The 18289-nt window shown below is 40.4% G+C and overlaps 1 protein-coding gene across 1 annotated transcript in view; it reads right to left on the bottom strand.

The window, feature by feature from the left end:
* Positions 1-18289, bottom strand: part of CERS6 (ceramide synthase 6) — a 326541-nt gene that overhangs the window by 67862 nt on the left and 240390 nt on the right. The window contains exons 5-6 of the mRNA XM_004091962.3: positions 15464-15514; positions 11510-11602 (exon numbers count right to left, since the gene is read on the bottom strand). Of these exons, the coding sequence (XP_004092010.1) occupies positions 11510-11602; positions 15464-15514 (144 nt within the window). The remainder of the gene's footprint in view (positions 1-11509; positions 11603-15463; positions 15515-18289) is intronic.

The following is an 18289-nucleotide window of genomic DNA, read 5'->3' as shown; positions in this document are numbered from 1 at the left end:
AATTTGAAAACCAAGGAGACTTCACAGGCTTTTAAAAGTAAGATGCTTCTTTGGATTCAGTATTATTTTCTCTACTGCTAGATGTGCCATTACTTTATGGCTTCTAGAAACATGTAGAAATGAAATAACCATTGTATAAGCAGAGTTTACCCAATCTTTCTCCTGTGCAACATTTATGGCCCCATTTCAAGATCAAGAACTCATAATCTTGTCTACTGTGAATTATTTAGTTAATATTTAATCTTTAATTGATTTTATCACCATGGAAAAGGACACAATAAAATTTTATTTGCACAATAGAAAACAGTAAGATAGTGCTGTTGATTAGCTTCTCATGGGCCTGGCCAGAGCATGGAGCTTGATATCCAACGCCCTGGAGTCCTCCTTCATGCCTCCCTTCGTCTCCCCATCAAAAGCGCACTCTCCAAATGCACTCTGCTTTCAAATGATGTAGATAGTTTTCTTAATTGTACCTATGTCTTTCTATTCATTGAACTTTAGATCCTCAGAAGCTCTCTATCACTACAAGCCTTGCTAAATCACAAGTGCCTGGAGATGAAGGTCTTTATGCACAACTTCTGGGTTCTGTTTAAATTACCCTTGGCTCAGTCACACTAGTTTGCACAGCTTTTAATTGGGAAAGGTCAGTTCTGAGACATTTAAAACACACTCAACCTAACAGTCTTAAGTGATGCAAGGGTTAGCAGAATTAACTCTCCTTTTTTTTTTTTTTTTGTTGTTGTTGTTGCAATAATCCCTGGAACAGAGACAATGGTAACCCTTTATGATATCAAATAAACCCACTTAGGCTGAAAACATCCAGAATGATCAGTAGGGGGCAGATTGTGTTCTACTAAAATCAGAAACATCCCAGGACTCAAAAGCTGTTGTCCATTTACTATAAAGGTCTTGAGGCCTAAATTGACAATGGGTAACCAGGGACTCAATTTTGTGCTTTAGATAGAAGATAGAAAAAGTCTCCTTCAGGTCAACCAGGTTGGGATGGCATGCAAATTGTCAGGAGGGGTTCGGGGAACTCTTGTCATCATCCTCAGCCTTATCCTCCACATTCTAACTCCTCTTTCTTCAGCTGCCTGAGCTTCCCACTCCCAACTCCTCACAAACATACAGAATTCTAGCTGCAGAATTTCCTGGAAGCTGCTTCTTGTCTCTATGCAGACCTCTGGCCATGCAGGTTTTTTTTTTTTTTTTTTTTTTTTTTTTTTCTTCTGGCTGTGATGCTTGTGTTTTCTCCTCTTTTGGCTCCTGGCCCCAACCCACCTTGACTACCTGGTGAATTCCTACTTACCCTCTGATTTGCCTAATTCTCATGTGCCAAAGGCTCTTCTGTCTGATATTGTCATTTATTCTTAACAACCCCATAAAGCTAGTATGACTTTGAAACTCTATTTTACACAGAAAATGAGGCATGGGAACGCCACATCATTTTCCCTAGTCACACAGTAAGGACGGGCTAAGCCAGTTCTGAATCCAGTTCTGTGTGACTCCAGAGCTCAGGCATCTAACTACCATAGCAGGTTGCTTCTCAGAAACGGACGTGTGAGGAAAATGACTCTGAGGAAGGAGGCAGGAAAGAGGGGACACTTTGGAAAACACATAAAAGTGAGAGACTAACAAACAGAACAAGGTCTACTCCTGGAAGACAGGAAGAGATGGGGATCAAGAACAAAGGTGCGGCCGGGCGCGGAGGCTCACGCCTGTAATCTCAGCATTTTGGGAGGCCGAGGCGGGTGGATCACGAGGTCAGGAGATCAAGACCATCCTGGCTAACACGGTGAAATGCCCGTCTCTACTAAAAATTAGCCAGGTGTGGTGGCACGCGCCTGTAGTCCCAGCTACTTGGGAGACTGAGGCAGGAGAATCGCTTGAACCCGGGAGGCAGAGGTTGCAGTGAACCAAGATCATGCCACTGCACTCCAGCCTGTGCGACAGCGAGACTCTGTCTCAAAAAAAAAAAAAAAAAAGAACAAAGGTGCAAGGGTGAGCCTTGAGTGGAAGGGGTGCCTCTTCTCAGGAGGCCAAAGGGAAGGACAGATGAACGGGTTTGTTTATATTTATGGGGATGGAAAGTGAAGGAGTTCACGACTTCAGGGAGTGAGACAGAGCTATAAACAGCCAACGTGGGTGTTTTCCCAAGGCCCCTAGAATTGACTTGAGAGAAACTCCCCATAAGAAGCTGAATGACCAAACCTCTCAAGGGCCAGCAAGACCTCCTGAGAGAGGTGGGACTCCTGAGGACCCGAATTTATGTGCCCAGAGCCTGAGACCAGCAGCACCGCGTGGCTCTCTGTAATGCTGCAGCCCTCTGCAGCACACTGGAAGAAGATGCTCCTGGTCGTCACTCTCCTGCACCCTGAATTGCAGTATGTGGCTGAGTCTATGAGAACCAGGGCTGACTAGTGGCTGGTTATCTGACCATGAGATCTAAAGATGTCTAAGAGCCTCTCCTTTGACAAGGCACTTGGATGCTTGATTGCCAGCGTAAGCCACTACTGAAGGCAGCCTTTGAATAAAATCCCATAAAAATTGCCCCATGAAACACTTCTTTTCCAGACAATAGTTCTATTGTTCTTCCACCAGTCTGCACATGGTGCTGGGTTGCAATGCTTTGATCACAAATGGTAGCTTATTAAAATGAGCTGCTCTTTTTCCCTGCTTATATTCTGAAGACACAGCAGTGAGAAACAAACAGGACACAGGCCTAAGATTTGGGAATATCTACCTCAGAGGAAACTGAACTTCAAGGGCAGAATATTGCAATTCCAATCATGAGAAGTTGCATAAAAGAGCAACTTTGCACCTTTGTGAAAGAGAGGTGAAGCAGCCCTCCTGACTGTGTCTACAGGTAGCAGGAGTGGGGTTACAAGGAGAGAAGTCTACATCAATCCCCATCCCTGCCAGGGTGATCCGATGTCATCTGGTGTGATTTTAGCTTTTCAAGCAAAGAAAGGATATGCTAATGCAATGTGAGGCACTACCTGGGAGTCACTTCTTTTTTTTTTTTTTTTTTTTTTGAGATGGAGTCTGGCTTTGTCTCCCAGGCTGGAGTGCAGTGGCGTGATCTTGGCTCACTGCAACCTCCACCTCTCAGGTTCAAGCAATTCTCCTGCCTCAGCCTCCTGAGTAGCTGGGATTACAGGTGTGCACCACCACGCCCAGCTAATTTTTTGTACTTTTAGTAGAGATGGGGTTTCACCATGTTGGCCAGGCTGGTCTCGAACTCCTGACCTCAAGTGATCTGCCTGCCTCGTCCATCCAAAGTGTTGGGGTTACAGGCATGAGCCACAGAACCTGGTCTGGGAGTCACATTTTTAGGAAAGACTTAAGAATATTCCAGACCAGCCATTCTCACAAATTTTGGTCTCCCCTTCATAGTCTTAAAAATTATTGAGAACACCAAAGAGCATTTGGTTATGAGGGCTATATCTATCAGTATTAACATACCCACTGTTAGAACTGAAAAAATTTTAAAAATATTTAAAACACATTTACTAATTTATTGTAAACAAACTCCATTACATATTAATACATTTTTACTAAAAATTACATTTTCAAAAAAAATTGGTGAGAAGAGTAGCCTTATTTTCCATCACTGCAAATCTCTTTAATGTCTGGCTTAATACCAGAGAGTTGGATTCTCATAACTGTGTATACATTTAATCTGTTGCCAGATGTTGTTTGGGTTGAAGTATTTGGTGAAAACCCAGTACCATGATGATACATAGCTGGAGAAGGAAGAAGTACCTTAATAGTACTTTCAGATAGTTATGGATATTCTTCTTTGGCACCATACTAAAACTTGTCAAGTCAGATATTCTTAAGAGTTGGTTGGAATATGGAATCTAAAACCATATCAATAAACTTTTTATATTCTGCTACATTAAAATCCATTGGTCTGTGAATGGATCTTCCACTCATGCATGATTTTATAACATCATGCATTAGTCATCTGGAAAATATTGGTTCACTGAGTAGTGATTTTTTAAATAAAATATTTTTGAAAATCACATTTGTTAATATCACTACCAATCTCATCAGAAATGTAAAGGATTGACAGGCTGTCAAGCTCTTGCTGGTACACATAAGCTTTCCAAAAATCTAATTTTTGCTTGAAAGCTTGAGTTTTATCACTGACCACAAATAATGTCAGTTGCCTTCTTTGAAACAACGTGACAAGCTCATTTTGTGCATTTGCAAGACAATGTCTGTCAAATATACAAGTTGGAATAACCACAGTTTATCATTCTTTCAAGTAAAAATGGGGTTCTATGAAAAAAAGTTCAGTTCAAAAGAAAAAGAACTGCATTTTTCTTAAGACAGACACCATTGCATACCTATTTCCAATTTCATCACACACAATATTCTTTTTCAATATATACTCAAGAAGAGAGGTTTAATAAAATTAATACTGTTGGCCCTCCATTATCCATAGGTTCTGCATTCATGGATTCAACCATGAATTGAAAACTTTTTAAAAAATGGACGGTTGTATCTATATAAATATAAAAATAGATGGTTGTGTCTGAATAAGAAAAATGGATAGTTGTGAACATGTATAGAATGTATAGACTTTTTTCTTGTCATTATTCCCTAAGAAATACAGTATAACTATTAACATTGCATTTACATGGCATTAGGTATTATGTAATCTAGAGATGATTTAAAGTATATGGGAGGATGTGCATTGGTTGTACACAAATATACAATTTTATTTTATTTTTAATTATTTTTATTTTATTTTTTAGCGATAGGGTCTTGCTATGTTGCCCAGGCAGGTCTTCAACTCCTGGGCTTAAGCAGTCTGCCCGCCTCAGCCTCCCAAAGGGCTGGGATTACAGGTGGGAGTACTGCAACTGGCCAAATACTATACACCATTTTATATAAAAGACTTGAGCATCCATGAATTTTGGTATCCTCGGGGGCGGGGGGTGGTGGTCCTGGAACCAATTCCCCATGGATACTGAGGGACAACTATAGTTTTTACTGCTTCATCAAGAATGTTCTCAGGTGAAACTGACATTTTTTTCTTTCTGCAAGAGTGTGGCATGAAGAGTACAATGACTACTATTAGTAGTAGTTTGGTGCCACCACCAGCAATTTTGCCCATGATTACTTTTGCATTCTCAGTGAAAATTTCAACACCGTGAGAAAGGCAAATGACATCTTAGCACTACTATAAAAACAGCTTTGCCCTTGCAGGCCTCCTGAAAGGGCCTCAGGGATTCAAAGAGCATATTTTGAGAGGTACTGATTAGACAAATTATTTCCAAATATTGTCCTAGGAAATGATAACTAGCCATATTATTATTAACATCTGTGTCAGTCAGGATAAGCTAAGATATACAGCAATTACAAAGTCCTTAAAACCTCAGTGGTTTAAAACAAAGGCTTATTTCTTACTCATTACATGTTATCATTGGTTGGGGGCCAGGGACTCTGCTTGCCTGAGGCACTAAGAAACCCAGGCTGACGGAGCAGCCCCCATCTCCAGTGTTACCAATCACTGTGCTGGAAGTGGGAGCCCTAGAGAGTCCATGCCGGCAACTATAATACTCCAGCCCAGAAGCGGCTCAAATCAATATTGTTCACGGCCCACTAGTCATATGGCCCCATCCAATCACAAAAGAGGAGGTTGGCTGAGAAACACAATCCTGGTGTGCCTGAGGGTGAAGAGCTGGCAGTATCTGGAGTGCCTTAATGACTACAAGGAAAGGCTACATTTATTGGGCATTTATGATGTGCCAGGTACTACTTATTTACTTATTTACACTTACAACACACCCATAAAGTAGGTTATGTGAACTCCATTCTTTGAATCAGGAAACCAACGTACAGAAAGGTAAAGTAACTTGCTCAAGGTCACATCGAATTAGGAGTGGTGCTGGGCAGGTAGACAAACTCCAGAGCCCACGCTTTTAACCTCTAAGCCATATTGCACCCATAATAATGTTTTCCCTAGTCTAGAACAAAATGACAAAAATAAGGACTTTTACTTAATAATAAATTTAAAGGATTGTCCTTTATTACAATATGTAACCTTTCTCCCTTTTATGTTAAAATGCCCTTTCCTTTATGAATCAATGGTGTTCATGGTAGGTGCTTTTTGACTTTCCTTACTGGGTCGTTATGTGCCAGGTACTGTCTAAGCTCTACTTGTCAAGCACCGTACACTACATAGTTTCACGTACATTATTTTATGTAATTCTATTCCATGCTGCTTCCTCGTAAGATTAAAACATACATTTTCCTTTCCCCAAAACTAAGTGAAGCAGGCAAGATCTGGAGCATGACACGGCCCCCAAAGGCATCTAAAGCACTTACAATAATGGGCTCCAGTTATTCTCCGCAAAAAGTCAGCAGAGAGCTAACACAAGCTCATCAATAAGTTTCTTGCTAGACTTAATCATACCTCTCTCTGTCAGGAATCTTTTATAAGATGTAGTGTTTCTCTCAGGTTTAAGACCAAAAGAGCAACAAGTTGATTTCACCAGCTGGGCCCTGGAACTCTGCCAGGGATGTTTTCCTGAGAAGGACTCTGAACACGAGCAGAACTCATTGGCCAAAGGCCCAGGCCTTGAAGCCAAACAGAAGCTTAGTTAAAAGGGACATAGGGCTTAGACATAAGCAAGCTGTTCTGAGCTCCAACGCAAAAATATTTATTAGCTTCCTTTGGAAATTTTAGATGGCAGGAGAAATGTTCATTGTGAACAGGTGCTAAAGGATAAAATTTTAACAAAAATTGAGCCTTGGGAAATAAAAGATGTTTTAAACATCTTTTGTTTTTCATCTAATCTTCCCTTTGGGAAGATTAATAGTATTTCTCATCACTGACCAAATAAGTACCAACTCTGGAAATGATTAAAAGTGAGGCAATGTGTTCTGCCACCATGAAGATGAAAAGTTCTCCCCTCATTTTTAAACTTCAGATTCTATATGGAAATACAGCAATTTAAAAAAAAGATGCCAAAAAAGAAGAGTTTATGAATACAAAAGGCATTTTAGAAAAATTCGTGAACCCAATAAATCAAAATAAGTGATTGTCAAACCTATTTAAAGTACTGATTCTAGAAGTCTGAGGCAGGCATTTGGAGCCAATGTTTATAAATCCTGGTCCCTGTTCGAAAATGGCCATTGACACTTATTGCCATTTAATATGGGAGCCAAAGAAACACTGTGATAACTCTTCTATTAACAATCTCATGAACAGTCTTCTGAAGTTGATTTCCATGCTGTATTGCCAATGGGTGTCTTCAAACATCCCTATCCCATCATAAGGAAGCAGGCTGTTTTTAGAGGGTTCAGTTAATAGTTCCAATACAGAAGGTGGAGAGTGCATCTGGCAGACAGAACGTGCCATAAATCCTCACTAATGGCTAGAACAGCAGGTCCTCCAAGTGGGGGCATAATAAGGATGGAACTGCCAAGGACCCATGGGGCCATTCAGCAAGATGCAAAAGGGAAAAGCAAGCACTGCAGCTCCCTAATGAGAGATGGCAGCAGAGGAAAAGGCCTTCCTAATTAAAACCTGTGCCAAGGAATAAGCATGTCTGGTAGCGGCCAAATTCCCATTTTTGTGCAAGAAACAAGAATAAAGCAGCTGCATCAGGAATGTACAAATCTAATCTGACCAGCAGAAGACAAGAGGTGCTATCTATCTAAAACATGCTATTGATATTGACTAGCAAAAAATATACAATTGATTTCTAAACACTGACAATATCTACAGGCCTAGGATCAATTCCACAAACTTTACTATAAAATTATCCCTTTTACAGGTGTTTTCCACTGATGCTATATGTGTTAAAGTAATACAAAATGATACACTTCAATCCCCCAAAATAATTCACCTACGAAAATTATTGAGATAACAGTCATTTGGCTTAAAGCAATTGATATCGTTTGGATCTGTGTCCCCTCCCAAATCTCATGTTGAAATGTAATCCCCAAATATGAAGGGGCCTGGTGGGAGGTGATTGGATCCTGGGTGCGGTTTCTCATTGTTTAACACCATCTCCCATTAGTGCTGTCATCAGGATTGTGAGTTCTCTTGAGATCTAGTTGTTCAAAAGTGTGTGGCACCTTTCCCTCCCTTTTGCTTCTGCTCCACCAAGTAAGACATGCCTTGCTTCTCCTTCACCTTCTGCTATGATTATAAGTTTCCTGTGGCCTCCCCAGAAGCCAAGCAGATCCCAATATCATGCTTCCTGCACAGCCTATGGAACCGTGAGCCAATTAAACCTCAAACCTCTTTTCTTTATAAATTACCCAGTCTCAGGTGTTTCTTTTTTTTTCCTTTTTTTCTTTTTTTCCTTTGAGACAAGGTCTGGCTCTATCACCCAGGCTGGAGTGCAGTGGTACCATCTTGGCTCACTTGGTGCACAACACCACGTCTGGCTAAATTTTGTATTTTTTGTAGAGATAGAGTTTTGCCATGTTGCTCAGGCTGGTCTTGAACTTGTGAGCTCAAGTGATCCACCCACCCACCTCAGCCTCCTAATGTGCTGGGATTACAAGCATGAGTCACCATGCCCGGCCACAGGTACTTCCCTACAGCAGTGCGAAAACAAACTAATACAGCAATAAAGACTTCTTGAGCCCTGCTGGCTCACTGCAAAGCCACGTTCCACATGTGATGAGAAAGCTCAAGCTAGTGGTGGGAATTGGTAACTTTTGGTATAGCGATGTCTTACTAGGACTAGGCTTCTGGAAGCCAAGGACAGCTATTCCTGCTTTTGACTCTGGATGGCACCTCTAGTTCTCACTAAGCAAGAGAAGGACCAATAAAATGGCAAAGAGCTGGTAAAGGCTAACTACCTGTAATGTCAGGAGCATGGCAAGGCAAGGATTATGTATGTGTCTAATCTAAGAGTGAATCACAGGGCTCTGCTTGGTAAGCCTAGCCTCTAATTCATTCCTATATTGCATGGCCTTGAGAAACTTACATAAACTCACTCTGTGCATCAATTCTCCCAAGTTAAAGAAAAAAAAAAGGAAGAATGTTCTAGCTCTCTGTTATATAAGTGTTTTATGAGACTACCTGGACAAAAGGTCTCCTCAAAAAAGAAAATAAAATGCAACATGAGCCTCGCACAGTACCTGGCACATAGAAAATAATCAGTCTACATGTATTGACACTACATGACCAAAGAAGGCTCCCTCATGTAGGACAGAAGAGAGTCCCTTGACATACCATCACTAAAGAGTCTATAAATGATTTCAGAAACCAACTCGGAGTGTTGGGTGCAATGAGTAAGGGAACCACAAATTATGGGTGTCAAAGAGTCATCTGTTATGCCCAAGCTCGTTTGACAGGGACCACCTACTTCTGAGAATTAGCTGAAATATACCATATTAAGGGCCTTGTAGCCATACAAGTCAGCCAAGTAAGCTTTTTGCCAGCCATGTAAGCCACAGCTGTAGGATAGTGGAAGAAGCATATGTGGGCAAGGGAGACTTGGGTAGTAGGCCCACAGACTCCTAAACGCTTTTCAGCTGCCTCTTGGATACCAGTTTGCAACTTAGCAGATTACTGATTTAACCAAGAAATGATACATTACAGTATTGTGCTCCATCATAATGTAAAGGAACTGATTTTGCTTATTCATTTACCCTCAACTTACTGATTCCCATGATGAGCAGCTACACTGATAGTCATGGGGGTGCAAAGGTGAACCTATCTTGCTTGCTGGGGACTAAATGCTTGTGTCCTTCTCAAATATATATATTGAAACTCTAACCCCCAAAGTGGGGGTATTAGGACATGGGGCTTTTTGGCAGAAGCCCTTGTGAATGGGACTCATGCCCTTTCACAAGGAGGCCTCATAGAGCTGTCTTGCCCCTTCCACCATGTGAGGACACAGTGAGAAGGTTGTTATCTATGAGAAAGTGGGCTGTTGCCAGACACTGAATCTGCTGGTGACTTGATCTGGGGCATCTCACCTTCTAGAACAGTGAGAAATAGATTTTATAAGCTACTCAGTCAATCTGGCATTTTGTTTTATTAGTTCAATTGGATTAAGACATTGCATTTTATCCTCCACGTATTTGAACTTTGTCTTGAAGGTTTTAGAAACATAATTCTTAGGCAGCAGATAAACAAGAATGACTAGATAGGAAGACTGATTAAGAGGCTACATAATAGAGTGGGCAAAAGGAGAGGAAACTGTAAGTTTGTCAGTGACATAAAGTAAGAAGGTACACAGAGTGGCAAAAACGAGAGCAAAGGAAAACGTCTGGCTGACATGACTTTTGGTTCTATGGGTTACTGGAGAAGAACAAGACTAGAAGACCATGTCTTCAGTCAGGAGCACTTTGTATGTGAGGCTTAGTTTCCTCATTCATAAAATTAGCATAAATAATAAAATAATCAAACTGGACCTCTGATTTGTTATCAGGACTAAATGATATAATGTACAAAAATAACACAATATACGTTGTGTATCCCTTACCCCAAATGCTTGGATTAGAACTGTTTTCTTTGGATTTTGGAATGTTTGCATTATGCTTACAGATTTGCATCCATAATATAAAAATCTAAAATGCAAAATGCTCCAGTGAGCATTTATTTACTTTGAGCATCATGTTAACACTCAAAAAGTATCAAATTTCAGAGCATTTTGGATTTCCAGATTTAGGGATGTTCAACCAGTACTATCATCTGTGACTACAGATGTGGAAGTATGGACCCAGAGAGAATGTGGGGCACAGGAGAAACATTACAGAATTAATGGCATGTAGGTTATGGTTGGAAGTGTCAGGAAGTATAAACTCAATCATCCAGGGAGATGGCATCCTGTAATTCAGGTCCAGAACTCTGGTGCACCCAAATATGCAAAGCATGGGGCATTAAGACAAAGGACAGCAAAGTGACTTTGAAGGATTAATCCAAATATGGTTGGTGTCACAGAAAAATAAGCAGTAAAGAGCTAGAAGTGCCAATTCTGTCCAGAAGCTGGTAGGATGAAAGCCAGAATAAGTGGATTTAACACGTAAGGGGTCACACAAAAGCAATTACAGCGGAGGGGATAGGTGGAAACCAGATCACAGTTCACTGAGGAATGCTGATTTCTGAGACATATTTTGACACTGGACAACCCTGCAACTGGGGAATTAATTCTGTAGGGTTGAAACACTGAGACTTCACTCTCTCCCAGGAGCTACAAATAGAATTTTTGCTTTTTATTTAATTTGGAGAACAGAGGGACTTGGGAATTAGATTGAGAGAAAATTATTTCTATGGGGATTCATTGCTACATTATTACATGGAGAAAAGAAAGCTGAGTTTTAGGGGATGAGGGAAGAAACAATAGAAACAAAATATAAAACAGCACAAACAAAAATAGAGAACTTTCTGTAATAACGCAGCAAGTCGTACTAACCTAGGGCTGCCAGGAGAACAGGGGTGAGTGCCTTTGAGAGTCTACACCCACCTGCTAAGGGCCATTAAAGATGCATGTTTGCAAGCACTTTACGACATAACCGCTCTTACCTTTCTTTTGATATCAGTGAACTGCGAAAACATTAAAGACCAATAAAACGACAGCTCCAGGATGTAATAGTAGTGAAGGTCAGTTGTGAGTGGCTGAAGGTGAAAGAAAAAAAAGGAATGATTAATAGTTAATAGGGAACCCAATTTGTATCCCAGACATCTCAAGCTCACTGCTCAAAAGTAACATGGTCTTGCACCTGCACAAAGGCAGTTCCTGTCCTATTCTCTTTGTAGATGATGGGGTTTTGAGGAAAACTTTAATCCACAGCTTGATGATATTACTCTCATTTCATCTCCGACTCAAAAAGCATTAATTAGCATGAACATTTGGGACTCAATTCATTATTCAGTTTAACAATAGCATTTATGATTCTTTGTCACAGATATCTGCAAAATTCCTTAAGCAACCTGAAAAAAAATTCTAATACAGACAAAGAATAACCCTGGACAACTGCTGCGAGTATAGGGACAAGATGGTACGTGACAGGAACTGGAATACTGTATGGGTCACTGAGGCATAGATTTAAGTTCTGCATTAATCAAAAAGCTTTTTTTTGTTATTAGAAAATGTTCAGTACATTTCAAATATCAAAAAGAATTATTCAAAAATATTTACTAAAAGATCAGAGGGACAGGAAGGCTGCCAGGAGATACCAGACTAGGCACTCAGCCAGGATATCAGATCACATCTCAGCTCTACAGCTTAGCAGGTTTAAAACTTGGGTCTTAGTTTACTGATTTGTAAAATGGGAGTGATACCTGCTTTAACTGCCTCAGAGGCTCAGGGTCGGGGAGAGGCTCAGAGAGGTAGTGGAAGTCAGGAATATTTATTTTGCACATAATCCCACTAAAAACAAGAGAGTTTTCAAAACACATTTTTGATGAGTTGTTTTTAATTGTTATATTGAGTTGTAATGAAATGTCTTGCTTTATTAAAATAAATGAAAAACATTTGAAACTCATCACACAAACAAGTCCATACCCCATACACAAGACAATACCATATATGGTAAATACAATTGAAATATAAGTGTTTTGTACACCAATAGCAGCATAATGAATGACTATCAGGAGAAGCTGGCACTCACCCACTCTATGCATGGGAATCACGGAAAAGTTGTCCTGCATAGATCTTTGACAACAAAATACATAATGGGACAGGATACTAGAACCAGCAATCCTAAAGTCTAAATGACAATGAGCACAGCGTGGACTGAAAGTTTGTGTCCCCCTAACATTCATATGATGAAGCCTAATCCCAATGTGATGGTATTTGGAGGCAGGGCCTTTGGGAGGTAATTAGATCATCAGAGTGGAGCCCTCATGAACGGGGTTAGTGCTCTTATAAAAAGGGACATGAGCTCTTAGGGTGTTCTCTTGTAGCAGCCTGAACTGAGACCTAAGCATCAATTCAGCATCTCCCTGGATAGAATACACTTCCCACTGAACTGTCCTTGTAAAACTTGAAGGCATTAACGATGAAGAATGGATATTCAGGGCAGACGGATGGCTGCAATGAAGTTTAGAAAATCGAGCCCTGCCTCAGGACCCTTTGAGCCAAGGGTAAATTTTAGTTTTAATGATATTCTCTTACTTCCACAGCACCACCTGGGGGAAAGGCCCCAGAGGAATTATAAGGGCAAGTCAGACAGCATCTGGAAACCACAGAGTTCATCCCATTATAATAATTACTATGTCCGAGGAGTGCTTTGCAGTTGACAATGCTCACTCACATGTTAATTTCTTTGATTCTCATAAAAATCCTATAAAATTAGTACTATAATTCTAGACCTAGATTGTATAGTTGACAGGAAATTACTGTCAGTTAATTCAGGTTAAGAGGCTAAGCCTAGGTCTCATAGCTAGTGAGGCCCCATGACCACCAACTAGGGTATCTCATGTCCAACTTGCACTTCTTATACCAAGCTTTACAAGGTTCAACTGAATGCAACTTCACATTACTTTAAACTTAGAATATACACATGTATATGAAATTATTTAACATGTAACAAATAATATATGTACTTACATAAAATAAGTGTATCCTTACTAAAATTGAAGTAGACCACTACTTTTTCACCTAAATGTCTGTTCAATTATCTATTTAACATATATGCTAAAGATATAATAAATATGTCTCATAAGCATGCTTGGTCTTTAAAAGTACCCTTAAGGCTAGAGACTGACTTGGAACAGGAATCTATATATTTACATAGGCATGCTTACACACAAAGTACTATAATTGCATACATAATAATTGTATGCTGTTTAGTTCCCCCCCACCCACGCACAAAGAAATCAGTTAATATTCTTTATTACTATACAGCATTTTCAAAGATGCACCGTTCCCATGAGAAACCATGAATTTGTCCTACATTTTGGGGGCTATATGCTGAATCATACAGAAGACAATCTTGATCTGAGTCCCCACAGATAGCATCTTGCCTTCCATACTCGTGGTGTTTCCTCTTTTTAAAAACATTACTATCTCCCAGACCCTCAAACTTTCATGTTGAACCTACAGTGCTGTGAAACCCTCTGCAGCTACACTATAGACCATAGCTCTAGGAACTCATTTTCTCAGAAATAAGCAATTTCTTGGCTTCAGCCATGAACATGAAAGTTATTCTGGACTAAATTATAGTTAGAAACAAGAGTAGGTATTACATTTCATTTGGCACTTGTATGTTCTTTTATAAACAGAAATGTAGACGTACATGGATTTTGCTACTCACTATACCATTACAGGACACAAAGAGCCTTATGTGACAATGTTCCAAGTATGGCAAACAGCAGGTGGGCCTGAGAATTACAATTGTGTAAAATAAGCTATTGGTGTCAACACTGCCTTAGTCTCTATCAAATATCCTCTGAATGCTCAGCTCTCTTGCCATGTTCTATTGCTTATTTATAGTGTTTTCTAATGTGAATAAACCACTCGTAAGAGATGAAAATGCCAACTGGAATTCCGTTTCTATGTGTCCTTAACGTTGAACTAGCTCAAGGAGTATCCAGTGCCAGTCCCCACCCTCTGCCGTGACACTAGGTGTAACAAAGAAGACACAGGGCAAGCCTGCTCCCCATAGGCCTGTGCACACCCCAAAGACCAAACACCTCAACAGACAACCCAAAGAAACCCCAAACAAAAAACCTGAAGTTGCTTATTATAATGTATAATATGTCTCCTCATTTTGTCACAAAATACCTAGCTGCATTTGCCTCTCTTACATAATATATCCCAACTGAACATGGAGTTATAGAAATTTCCCAGCTAGAAACTTTCGGACAAGTCCAGCTTTTTAAACGGATCTAGGGATCCCAACAACACATGCTTATATCACTGAATTCATGGAAAGATGCAAAGGTATGCCAGTGGGCAGAGATCTAAAATGCTTCCTTTCTGGGATATGATTTTAATCTCACTTTCAATGACGCTGTCTTTAGTTGCAGAAATAATCCTTCCATATGTCATAGTACAAGCCCATTTTTCTGCACTCAAGGAAATGGTGCTTGATTTACATATTTGGAGGCTGCTTCTAAGTCACAAAGTGAACTGAACTCAGTGTACCTGCTCCAGCCTCACACTTGATCTTTCCCACTTGCTGTTGAGGCAGGTCTGCACTATGTCAACAGGACTCCGGACTTACCTCAGTGATTAGAAGCAGATCAGCTGTTGGGAGCAGGAATTTTCCACCTGTTGAAGTAACTGATCCTATTCCCTTGTAAATGTACTTTCCAAGCTGACTCCATCTGCTAGGGCAACTGGGCCTTGATTCTGAACTTCATTAAGAATAATGCACAAATTACTATCCTCACTAGATTATGTCCAGCGCTGATCAGCGGGAGTGGGGCCAAAAACGAAGGTGGTTGCCCAACCTGTTGGGGCCTGCCTGAGACCATGAAATTGACCGAAGGTAGATACTTTAAAAAACCCAGACAATAATGCCTCCTTACCTGATAGGGGTAGTTGTACCAGCAATGCCTCGTATTCCACAACCAGGGGGTCTGAAAAAAACGACAAAAAAAATTTTACATAGTTTAGAACATGGATAAGAGGATAAAAAAGGTTTACAATAGGCTCTTGCCCTAATATTTTTGGATTTCAATAATTTACCTGTGTGAGAATTGAAGAACTTTAAAACAGCTAGGCATAGGATATTAAAGCAACTAGTATCATACAATATATTCTCTCTTGGTAATCTAAACTCAACTGGTAGTATTTTGGGCTGCTTTTGGGATGCAGTTCCGGCTGGTGTTTTTTCTATTTTGCTGGTCACTTAGACATATTCCTGCTACATAACCAGCCTCAACAGCAGGGCCCTGCAGGGGTCTCACAGAAACCAGATATAAATCCTCCATCTCACTCTTATCTATAAACATCGACGACAGTTAGTATAAACTGCCCTGAAACTCCTCAGACTCAATGTTTACCAAGTGACAATATTCATACCTTGACCAGGGTTCAGTGACATGCAGGTATACTTCTTAAGAAGGACACTTAAGACTAACCCTCACAGCACATACCAACTCCTTGACCTGTGATCCAGGTCTTTTTATGACAAAACAATCATTCTTTATTTTTTTTGAGACAGAGTCTTGCTCTGTCGCCCAGGCTGGAGTGCAGTGGCGCAGTCTCGGCTCACTGCAACCTCCACCTCCCGGGTTCACGCCATTCTGCTGCCTCAGCCTCCCGAGTAGCTGGGACTACAGGCACCCGCCACCAAGCCCAGCTAATTTTTTGTATTTTTAGTAGAGACAGGGTTTCACCGTGTTAGCCAGGGTGGTCTCGATCTCCTGACCTCGTGATCCACCCGCCTCGGGCTCCCAAAGTGCTGGGATTACAGGCATAAGCCACCGCGCCCGGCCAAAACAATCATTCTTAATTTGAGGGCAATTACTTGCCTTATGACACAGTATAATTTGGAAAATCTAAGTGTACACACAGATCCTAAACATTTGTAATAATCAGGGAGGGGTTGGTATGAATTCAAACAGACAGCCGAATTATCCAATAAGACCAGCACAAACTTTCTCATAGTTTCAAAATAATTTCAAAAGAAGTATTAATGTTATAATTCTTTTGCATCCCTTATCCACAGCTGTCAGCACTTTCTGATATACATCTATATGCATTTGATATACATCTATATGTTTCTTATGATTAATCTGCCAACATCTTCATCAGCCCTGTATCATAGGAATGAGGACAATTAGCTTCAGGTGGCTAATGTCTGCTGAGTCCTCCTTATGTCCTATATACTTTTAAAGGCTCCTACACGTATTAACTCATTTAATCCTTATAGTAGCTACTGGTATTTTTCTTAATTTATAGATAGGTAAATGGAGGCCCTGAGTCTGTGAATAACTACCTAGGTTCAATAGCTAGGCAGTGCCAAAGTCGAAAATCAAACTGAGACTCTCTGGTCCCAAACCCAAACATAACCACTGTGCACCCTGTCTCTGAGTCTGATCAAACTAAACCCGATCTCAAGGTAGGGAGCCAGATTCCTGTACAAAGCCACGCACTGCCCTAAACCTAACTATGTTCCAGAATCTTTACATTTCCCTTTCATTCAAGCACTATTCACTTTCTTTCCGAGATCTTAACTCGGCTCCTGATTTTGCCTTTTGCTCCCTGTTCAACGCTGTCTGTATCATGTAATCTCACTGCACTTAACTTCCTCAGTGTCTGAGTTGTCTGTCTGTCTCCTCCATTTCTCTCATCTATAACATCAATGTTCATTATTGACCTCACAGAGTGATTGTGAAGATCAAATGAGATAGTGTGCATAAAACTACTTGGGAGGCTTACTGTGTTTTTATAGTTAAGTCAGCAATATGTGTCCATTGAGGAAGATGTAAAAAATAAAGAATAAAAAATAAAAATAATTTAAACTTTCATCACCATTAACATTTTGATGTATAGCCCATTTTTGGTCTTTTGTTCCTATGTAATATAAACATGATAAGATCAATTTACTTTTAAATACCCATATATATGCAGGTTTTTAAAAATGTGGGTACAACACAGCAACATCTATTTTAAAGTACAAATGTTAGTTACTGCCGTTCTCTCTGATAAAGTTGAATATCTCCTCAATTGAAAGTCCTTGAAGGAAAGTTAAGTCATATGCATGTTTATCCTCTCACTATAGACTTCCAGGTTCACAGTTCAGCACTCATCTACTGAATGCTAATGAAAAGGAATACAGAATGGAAATGCAAGTCCCCATGTTCATCTAAATTTATCAGTCCCAAGACCATTGGGCATGTGTGTGCTTGCCCCTAAGGATGCAGCAGTCATCCCTGCCACTGTGCCCATCCCTTCCAGTGACAGGCAGGAGGGCAAGGTATAACTCGAAATGATGCAGAAAAATCTGTCGTTCAGAACTTTCCTTCCTTTGTGAGCTTCTTGGCTGATTAGTCTTCTAAAACCCAGGCTTTTCTCTGTGTGCATCAGATGTGCATCCCCTAGATCTGCTTTCATTGCGTGCCCGATGCCTGACTGAACTGCAGAAACAGCAGATAAGTGTCTGCCTCTTTTCGGGCTCCTGTGCATCGGAGGCAGGGGCACAGACCCGGATACCATGAATCTGATGAAGCTACCAGGGCCCAAGTTCAGCTCACAAGTTTTCTGGCCAATCATTTAAGAATATATTCTTTCACACAGAATGCATGTTCACATATACCCCTCACTCTGACAACATCAGGTATTAATAGCACCTTCCATATGCACAATACATTTTTCTAGGATCTTAAGTTATACCCCCCGAACACTGT

The sequence above is a fragment of the Nomascus leucogenys genome, chromosome 22a, assembly GCF_006542625.1.
Source record: "Nomascus leucogenys isolate Asia chromosome 22a, Asia_NLE_v1, whole genome shotgun sequence".
Taxonomy (NCBI): domain Eukaryota; kingdom Metazoa; phylum Chordata; class Mammalia; order Primates; family Hylobatidae; genus Nomascus; species Nomascus leucogenys.
Note: the sequence above shows the minus strand (reverse complement) of the source record. Positions and strands in the feature narration are given on the sequence as shown.